This window comes from Lynx canadensis, chromosome X (assembly GCF_007474595.2).
Source record: "Lynx canadensis isolate LIC74 chromosome X, mLynCan4.pri.v2, whole genome shotgun sequence".
In the NCBI taxonomy this organism is placed as follows: Eukaryota; Metazoa; Chordata; class Mammalia; order Carnivora; family Felidae; genus Lynx; species Lynx canadensis.
In genome coordinates, this window is record NC_044321.2 from 108,291,083 (window position 1) to 108,301,001 (window position 9,919).

Genomic DNA, 9,919 nt, shown 5'->3' on the forward strand with positions numbered 1-9,919 from the left:
GAGAGAGACTATGGCCACGCCGTGTCATCAGTGTGGGTGACCAACGCGGTGACGGAACAATCGGCGGTAGGCAACCAGGCTGATCGATGACTGAGGGGGACATTTATGTATTCAGCCAAATACCGTCCGGAGTCTAGTACCCAATGAAAGACGTGGGCTTGTTCCCCCAACCCCATCCCAGAAGCGGGGGGCCAACTTTGAAGCTGGTGTCGAACTGAGTGCCTCCACCTAGATTTTAGCCTCAGGTGGGTGCAGCGGTGGTTTGGGGAAGTTCCCGAGTGATAAAGAGGAAACCCGAGCTACCTGAGACACAAGCCCGGTCTCCCGCAGGGGCACCACGGGGGACAATGCTGTCCCGGCGTGGGCCCTTCGAACCCTGGCCAGAGGCAGACCTTCCCGCCAGCCCAGGTGCAGAGGGGCAGGGGCGGGCGAGGGGGCGGCGGCGTGCGGTTCCCACATTGTTAGGGACGCCGAAGCACATCCAGGCTAACCTTCCACGGCTAACCGTCCTCAACGCCATGCTACTAAAGGACAGGCCTAGGGATTAGCCCCGCGCCACTCCCCCCTCCCCCCACAGTCACGGCGTCCAGGTGCCTTTGTGAGTCACCGAGACCCTCCGTAATAAGCCCACGGTGGGTGGGACCGCCTCACACTTTCTCGCCTCTTCCCACCCCGACCCAGTCCTCCGCCGATTGAGCTCCCCAGGCCGGCGGGCAGCAGCAGCAGCAGCAGCAGCAGCAGCAGCCGCCACCGCCGCCGCCGCCGCCGCCGCCGCGCCCGCCCCACCGGGCATGCTCAGAGCCCGGGCGGGCCCTGAGTGGCGGCAGGCAGCGCCCTGAGCTCCGCGCGGGGCCCCCGGCGCCCGGGTCCCTTTAAATCCGGCCGGCCGGTTGCTAGGCAACGGCGCGGCCCGCGCTGGCGCTGCACTGCGGAGGCTCTGCCCCGCGCCGGCCGGGCCGGGTCGCGGTGGCCAGCGCCGAGCCCAGGGCTGCCGGCCGCCAGTGGTGGCTGGCTTCGGGGAAGGGGAGCCAGAGCCCGCCGGACCCCACCCACGCTTTCAGGTACGTCTGCGCGCGGGAGCGCGGGGGCTCCCCCGGACTCGCCGCAGAGTCACCCCGGGCCCGGGGCGCCCGGTCCCCCACCCCGACCCCCCGCTGCGGCTTTCCGCTCTCCTCCGAGGCCCGGGCCCGGAGCTGGCGAGCGCCGCGGAGCCCAGGGGACGGGGCGTGGGCGTCGCGGCGCGGAAGGAGGAGTGGGGTCGGGCCTCGCCCGCTGCCCTCCGCCCGCCCCCCGACCCCGCGACCCCCCCCCTCCCGCCACGGGGTAGGGGGACCGGGGAGGTGGCAGGTAGCGCCCAGCCCCGAGCCCCCTTCTCCCCACTGGAAGCAGCGATGGCAGGAGTTTGTTAACCATTTACCGAGAAAACCCCCTAACTATGCATGCATAGATACAGCTTTATAGCACGAATGTGACTTCCATACTAATAAAGTACTCAGCCTTTGGAATTAAGGTGACTCCGTACCTTTTCTTCTAGAAGGAACAGTTTCACACTAATAACAAAGAATTGGAGGCTTGCAAACCGTTCACCGGGGCCCACTTTTCAATGGTACTTTGCTTCACTTTCAATATCTGCCGAACAATAGGGAAGACAGTTTGTCCCATGAAGTGGACGCTTGGCTCAAATGTTAGGACCCTGGGAGACGAAGGCAAAAATCGAGGTCACTTCCCATTTTGATGATTTTACAAATTAACCGCACTCGGAGGGAGGGAGGCAGGCAAGGCCTGGGCTCCAGCCCTTTGCTAACGTGGCTCTTGGCACGCTCATTAGTGACAAGCATGCTGCTGCGGCCACCAGCGGTGGCTCATTTGTTTGGTAGGTGCTAAAGGCCTGGAGATACCGCGGTGAACAACACGCCACCATGATTCTTGTCCTATTTGATAACTTCCCTCGCTCGGGGACGGGAGACTTCGCGGCATAACAGTTGGGAAAGTGGGCTGACAAGTTAAAAAGAAAACTTGCTTCCGAGTGTCTGGCATCACATTCTAGATAGGCCACACGGCATTCTAAGTATATCGCTTGTCATTTTAAGCTACATCTCAGATACACACACGGATTGGGGTATTCTGGTTAATTATATTTCCTAATTATGCTGTGGGGATTTTATTTTCAGTTCAAGCTGGCGAAGGAGGACAACGGCATCCAATAGAAGACCCTGGATCACAGAGAGTGTAAGTTGTGCTGGCTGGTAACTTGTTACTGTTGGTGTTTACCGGCCCAAAGCCTCACCCCAACAGAAATCTTCAACTTTGTAGCTAGATCATCAGTCTGCGTTGGCAGCAGGCGATCAGAAAAAGTCTCATGAAAATACAAAACGAAACAAAAGTGTCCCGAAGACTTTAGCTAAGCCAAATAAACTTTGGGGGGGAAATAAAAGTCCGTTTCCTAAAATGTTACCCCGAAGACTGTAGAAACCAGAGGAGAAATTATAGATATTTACAAAAACTCAGTTAGAATCAAAGCATTAATAGAATTTTCGGAAGGAATGTTAAAGGTCATGCATTCAACAAATATTTATTGGTGGCTACTGTGTGTCGGGAGACAGAGGTGAATAAGATGCCAGGAGATCACAGCGTGTTGGTGAAATAAAACTATGATGAAAGGCTGTAGAACAAGCATGGGAAAAACCCAGAGTGCAGAGTCATCCTTGCTAATATTCAAACCGGTAGTCCGATTGTGATATTTCTGAGAAGTTATTGGTGGCTCTGAAAAACACTGGGGCATTTGGAAAGTTCTTGGTAAAGCAACTGGAGATAAAATGCAAATACCTTCAGTTGCGGAAAAGACTCCCTTAGAATCAATTTAGCTTCGGAAATGTGGAGGCATCAGCCACTTACGGGCCTCAAGGCTAACCTTCCCCGAGGATGCAGGTTAAATTCATGTAAGATTTGACTTTACGTTCCCCACTGCTTGTTTTAATTGTTTTTTTGTTTTGTTTTGTTTTGTTTTGTTTTCCCTTTCCAAACTGACTTTGTCTGAGATCTGATGATTTCAGGCTGGCAACTTGGGAGAAGGAGTGGGTTGTCTGACTGCCTGGTTTATGTCCCAAGGGAGGGTAAGGAATGCCTACAAAACAACAAAACCTATTGTCTACAGTGGACTTTAAAATTGCTTCCGTTTTCATTTTCATTCATTTCTCTTAACCACCTGTGAAATAGGTATATTTTCCCTATTTTACACCTGAAGAAACCGAAGCTCAGAAAAGGTAAGTTTTCCCCGTAGGTCTCAAGTGTGGGAGTCAAGGAGATGTGCCGCCCTCCAGTCTTCTCTCACTGTAGTCCTTACTCAGTTCCTTTCTCAAGAACTTCCTTTTCCTTCGTCCGCACAGTGTTGCACACTAACACATGTTCCCCCACCTTGACTTCGGACACTTCATTTGGGTCCTCATTTGGGTGTTTAACATGTTTCCGTGAGCCAGTGATTCTCAAGAGGGTGGAGAATGGAGACCTCCCCTGGAGGGGGCAAGTCACAGTCTTCTCAAATAAGGAGAGATGGTAACGATGAGAGTGTTTTGTGCCTGGGAACAGTGGAAGCAGAAGAAAAAGGTCGAGAACTACTGCTTTTAAGTGAGAACAGATCGGACAATTGAGCAAAGAAGCCAGGCCAGTGACTTTCTTTGTAGCAGGCTTTTTTTTCCTCCTTCCTTATTTTGGCCCAGCCGTTTTTCTGAGGGTTGGGAGAACTGAAACCATCCAAGAATAATGGGGGAAAGTTCCCTGGGCTAAGAAGGGGCCTTTTGTCTTCCCCTCACTGCTCCTGGGGTGTGACTAAAAGCCCCGCCTCTAGCTGAGAGGGTGGCTGAGGGGCTGAGTGTAATGACAAAAGTTTGACCGTCACAGGTTGGAGATGACCTTTTCCAACCGGCATTCCCAATTGACAAACTTTGGGATGAAGCCCTCTTGCGAGGTGGGGAATAAAAGCCTCTGGAGGTTTTCCAGAACTGTTTCCCACTCCGTGCCTGCCCCTGCCTGGGGGAATACTTGCATTTTGCGGACAGATGTAGATTTATGCAAAAGAGATTGTCCTGAAACTTTGAAATCAAATTCCAATATAGATGAGATAAGGCAACAGAAAAAAGATCTTTGATTTTGAGCTTATCAAATTTCCCTAAAGCGTGTGATTTTAAAAATGAATATTTTAGAAAACAGCTAATTGGATTTAACATATTTGATCACTTATCCACCTTAATATGAGTGTGTTCCCCAGGGCCCCATACCTTGAAAATGAAAATGAGATGATTTTGTGGGTTTCTCCCTTCACAGTAAATAGTGGTGTATTATTTTCTGGAGCTATTCGAGGGTAGCTGTGCATTTACCTAAGTTTTTTTATGGAATGGTTTGCCTAAAGATCCGTAATAAAGGATTGCTCTTTGCTTAGCTCTCAACAATTAGGTTACATGACATTACATTATACATTTCTTTTCAACTTATTGTATCAGTGGTTCCCAAATTCTCTAGAAGAGTCAGGAGATCACTCACTCCAGCAAAATGCCCCACTGCTTTGCCACTGGAGAAAGAAAGTCACCGGAGGAGGAATAGCGATGTTTTCAGAGAGACACTAACTAGAAGGATCAGGAGTCTCATACTAATTCACGTCGGGCACAAATGAGTAGATGTAACCAAGTCCTCGACACCCATGTCTTACCAGCACGGTCCCAAGGACTTCTGGGGGATCGCTCTCTTAGAGGGCTATTAATGTTATTTTTGTCATGGGACTTTATATTGTTTTCCTGTGTCCTGGCTTGTTTGTTTCTTTCAAATTTTCATTTCTCTGGGACCTCCTTCCCCTCCCCTTTAGTCCTTCCGTAACCCGTGTAGCGGTGGATAGGCACTTCCAGTAATAAATGCTCACAATTGACCCACTAGAAAGGCCTGCTTCTCCTTTCAGTAATGGCTCCCGCTTTGATCTGCCTTCTGCTGCCACAAATTACCCAATCATGTTTATTGAGAGCAAAATGGCTGCCATGGCAGGGTAGACGAGCAGCATTGTCTCAAAGCATATTCCTTGGCCTTGCCAGAGAATACTAATGTCATACTCGTCCTGCATAAAAAAACAAACAGTGCAGTTTGCGAAGAGAAAATGACACTGGCAGCTCTTACCCCCAGTCTGGGCTTTGCCATACTCTGTGACCAGATTTGGGAACAGGCCTTTAAAGGATATCTTGCCAATGAAAGAGGCAAAAAAAAAAAAAAAAAAAAAGAAAGAGAGAAAGAAAGAAAGAAAGAAAGGAGCAGCTCAGAGCCCCCTTGACCCTGTCCTGTGTAAACCATGGGAGGGAAATTCCAAAAGGCTTTTCAAACCTTTCTCTTTCTGTCCTTTGATATGTGACATGCGATTCTCCTTACCCTCCCCCCTTCATTTTTCCTCTCTCCTTTTGTGGCCCTTTAAAAATTACCTAAGCTCTGGAAATAGTGGGGTTGTTTTCTTTCAGTTTGTGGAATGAAACCTAGCAGAAGAATAAAGAGGAATTTTCAAACAAGCGCTGACCTGGGAGACAGGGTCTCAGTTTTACCACCACAGCCTGTGTGGACTTGGTCAAGTCACCTGACTTCTCAGAGCCTCAGTTATAAAATCAGTGGACTCTTCCCAGTTCTTTGAAAAGCACTGACTGTATCAGGAAATTGTACAGAGAGAGGCTCAGGGAAGAAAGGTAGTGAAATTGAAGAGGGAAAAAAAAATATGTTTCTGCCAGAGATTTATCAGAGGGTTGGAGATAGAAGTCGCCTTTTCAAGGTGCAAAATTATCAATGAAGAGTTTCTTATTGTAACCTTTTTCTACACCCAGATTTCTGTCTCACGTTTGTCATTATTGCTACCTCCAGGTATACGGTGGCCTCACCTCACTTGCCCCTCTCCACACCTCCTTCCTGACCAATCTCACCAATACCTTTCATCCAGAAATAGGTAGGAGGAATAGTAATCTCTCTCCCATTGCTGCCCGATGAGAAGCATTTGTATCTGTTACAGAATTGTCTGGTGAAAATTTGACTGCTAAAAAATGTGACTGGCAATTAGCATCACTGTCTTCTCTCTTTCCTCTGTTCCTTTTTTTTTTTTTTTTTTTCTTACCACTGTAAAGCTCCCAGTCGTCTTCATTCGTAGTCCTAAGAGGAGAGAAACCAGGATTACGATGATCTTCCCCTTAAAGAAAAGACAGAGCCTCGATGCTTCCGGGTGGTGATTTAGTAGGATCATAAAAGTCAGAAAGGACTGTTTGACGAGAAAGGAGCTGATGCTCCAATGGCAAATATATACAATGAACTTCTAAGTCTATGCTTCTTACTGTGGTCTTGTTAACTAAACCTAAGTAAAGCTCGGCTTATGGCTTTTGAACCGATCATTTTAACACCTTCACTGAGTATTTGTATCTTTCCCTGTCCTCAAAGCCCAGTGGTTGCCAGTGGGGAATGCACCCTTGGGGATGTTGAGTCCCTTCCCTCTTTTTTGGAGGAGGGAGGAATTAGGCATGTTCAGTACACATAGATACCAAGTTTACTCTCTCACCATCACAAGGAAAATCTAACATTTAAACTGTTTAAAAAACTCCTGGGGAGGGGCGCCGGGGTGGCTCAGTCACTACTATTACCATCTTTATGTTATATAAATATATATCACATACTAAATAATAGACCATTATAATCTTTAATAATATTAAAGAAGATATTACTTTAAAAAGAAACACAACAATGGCCATTTTCTGTTACCAAGATAAAATTATATTTGTGTGCATGAGCAAAATCAGTGGTGATGCTACAAATATATTGTAGCAAATGAACGTATCAGCAATTGCAGTTGCTGGTTTGGTCGCTTCAGATGTCAGTGGCCTTTCAGCGTGTTGCTCGGGTCCTTCTTTCTCCCTCCTCTCCGGAGTAGTTCTGTTTGATCCAATACTTCTGTCCCTTAGGAAAGCTGTTATGTTATGGATTCTCTTTGAATAGGGAAGACTCCTCTTGACACAAAGAAAATATCCTTTAATTTTTAGAAATGGAGAAAGTTGGTTGTGATTTAGCCTGTTACATTTTTACCTAAAAACCACACTTGGAGTCAGTATCTCGAGAAAAACCCATTTGGTGGCGTTAATATCTTCAACTGTTGACGTTCAGTTCTCATCACGAAATTGCTGTCAAAATGGATAGAATTCTGTACTCTTGGCAGTCTGGCCTAAAAGCAAAGCCCAAGACTGGAATAGCAGGAATTTGCAGGTCAAGACAGAAGGGCATTTGGCAGAGTTAGTCGTAAGGAAGTCCGCATGGTATACTTTACCCAAAGCAGCTCACATTGCATTAAGCCCTGATGTTTTAGTCACTTTAAAGAGTGAATAAGCGGTAGTCCAGCCCAAAAGAACTAGAAAAACATCAGGCACGTCGGAAGCACAAGTATTGACCCACTCTTAATATTAACCTGTTAATTTGAAATCGCATTTACTCTTTTGAAGCAGTTCATTTTCGTGTGTGTGTGGTTGCTATCTCATAGAAACGTTTTCTCAGTCTACAATAAATAGCCAAATGTGGCAATTGATGGGTTATACTTCGTAGCATCAGAGAATTTGAAAGCTGGAAGCGCCTGTGGAACTTAGCTGGCTTCGTTTATTTATTTGTTTTGAGAGAGAGTGTGTGTGCACATGTGTGTGTAGGGGATGGGAGAGAGAGGAGGGAGAGAATCTCTTAAGAGGTTAATCTTAAGGGAGAGAATCTTAATCTGACATGGGGCTCGAACCCACGAAGCATGACACCATGACCTGAGCCGAAATCAAGAGCCAGACGCTTAACCCACTGAGCCACCCAGGCACCCCTGGTTTGTAGCTTATCACTGAGGGGGCCTAAGCCCGCATCACTCAGTGAGTTAAAGGGAGAGCTAGCCCTCAAATAGTTAGGTCCTTTCACCTGTGAGCCAACACAAGTGGTTTCTTTCAACCGCACCAGCTGCCAGTGCAAACAGTGTGCCTTGATTTTGTATTTTGTTTTTCAGGAATCGGAAGACGTACCAGGAGAAATGGATGCTAGAAGAAAACACTGGAAGGAGAATATGTTTGCTCCTTTTTTCAGTGCACAGGATGTTCTAGATGAGGATTCTCAGCCTGAATCGTCTTCTGAACAAATGACTTTAGATAAGGCCAATAGAATAGAAGGAATTTATAATTTGTCTAGTAGAAAGTTTCAAGAAGAAAATAAATTTAAGAGGAAAGAATTTATTTCTCAACGAAATGAAAAAGAACAAGAACCAAATTTAAGAGGGAGAAAGGTAAACATTTCAAAGAATGAAGCAGACACAAATTCCGTCTCCTGTGAATCATCTAATTTGGATGTTGTGACCGAAGAAAGGGTTATTAGCATGGAACATCATTCTACCTGGACTACAAAGGAATTACCAACCCTCCCGTGGCACGACACGAAGAAGAAATTTACCGAAGGAATGTCTCCAAAACTTCGCCTGAATCTTTTGAACGAAGAACTGGAAGAACTTAATATGAAATGCAGAAAAATAGAAGAGGAATTTGAAAATGCCGAAAAAGAACTCTTGAACTCCAAAAAAGAAGTCTGTGCAAAATCCCTGAATTTTCAGGACACAGGGACGGAAGCTTCAAAGAAAGACTGGGAGCTCCAGGCTTTAAGAAATGACCTGTCTGAAAGAGCAACAAACGTCCAGAACTTAACTGAAGAGCTCCAGCAAGCCAAAGAAGTCATCCACAGGCTGAGCCGAGAGAACAGAGATTTAAAAGAAGCCATCAGGAAACTAAAGCGTCAAACTGAGATTGGAAACGCACTCCTGAAGGAAGAAATGAAACTGTATTATGAATTAGAGATGGAAAAGATCCGCGGGGAGCTGGATGCCATCAAGAACGAACTGAGAGCTGACAAGACCCTGCAAGCAAGAAATAACAGGGCCCTGGAGTTGCTTAGGAAGCACTTTGCTTCCGTAACATCAAGTACCCTTGACAGCTTGACGGAGGAGTTTTTTTAAAACTTGAAAAAATAAAAAAAAAGCCTTTCACGAGGCAAATCTTGGAGCCAAATCAGTGTTTCTTGTGCTTTCTTTGTGTGCTACTTAAAATGTGTGTAAATGGGACGTAGTTTTTCATTTGGGTGGAAGCAGGATATCCATACAATGTATAAGCGTTCCCTTCAAAGCTTCTGCTTTCTCTTTCGAATGACGTTATTGCGAGAGCCCAAATGGAAATGAAGCTTCAGAAATCTCTTTATATATATATATATATATATACACACACATACACACACACATATATACATTTCACTCAAAGACCTGTAGTGATTCACCAAATCATTTATGAATACAAATCAACAGCCATTTTGTCATCTTGTGAGCAATCTGTCCTTGGCACGTCAATATCGTTCCATCTGTGTTCGCTGATATTAACAATAAAAATCCTGTTTATGTGTGTAAGCGTAGCATGTCTTTGGGTCTTATAGCTGCCTGTTCAGACTCCATGGGATACTATAAATGTATCTGCTTTCTTTGAGATTCGACCTTAATTAGGCACATATAAACATCTCTGGAAAAAATGCAGTTCTCCACCCCCCCCCCACCACCCCGGCCCTGCTGCTTTCCCTCTGCTTTCCCCCTTGACCTGGCCGCAGTTCCCATAGACTGGAAGACGACTTAAGAGGCATGGCTGTGACCTTTGCTAGAGCCCTGATTTTGTCAGCAATAGCTTTTGCATTTTCTTGTGCTGACCAGCAAGGGGCGTTGTTGAACACAGCTCTTCCAGAATTCTACCGGGGAAAATGTATAAGCTTCGTGCCCAGTTTATGTCACCAGCTGGCTGGGACCGGAGTGAAAGGAGTAAGATGTCACCTTAGGTAAGCTGTTGGTGAGCTGGCTTGATTTGTATGGGAATCCAGT

The 9,919-nt window shown here is 46.5% G+C and overlaps 1 protein-coding gene across 2 annotated transcripts; it reads left to right on the plus strand.

Annotated features, from left to right (window-relative positions):
• Positions 1-975: 975 nt before the first annotated feature.
• CCDC160 (coiled-coil domain containing 160) lies at positions 976-9,071 on the plus strand. 2 transcript variants are annotated; one of them, XM_030306140.1, is made up of 3 exons: positions 976-1,061; positions 2,172-2,229; positions 8,027-9,071. In XM_030306140.1, the coding sequence occupies exon 3, from the start codon at positions 8,051-8,053 to the stop codon at positions 9,017-9,019; it is 969 nt and encodes a 322-aa protein (XP_030162000.1). In that variant the 5' UTR covers positions 976-1,061; positions 2,172-2,229; positions 8,027-8,050; the 3' UTR covers positions 9,020-9,071. The 2 variants fall into 2 exon arrangements, with proteins under 2 accessions (XP_030162000.1, XP_030162001.1); XM_030306141.1 differs by lacking the exons at positions 976-1,061; positions 2,172-2,229 and adding an exon at positions 2,353-2,939.
• The last annotated feature ends 848 nt before the right edge of the window (positions 9,072-9,919 follow it).

Coding starts and splice junctions, on each gene's coding strand:
- CCDC160 (XM_030306140.1), top strand. CDS start 8,051: ATGGATGCTAGAAGAAAACACTGGAAGGAGAATATGTTTGCTCCTTTT.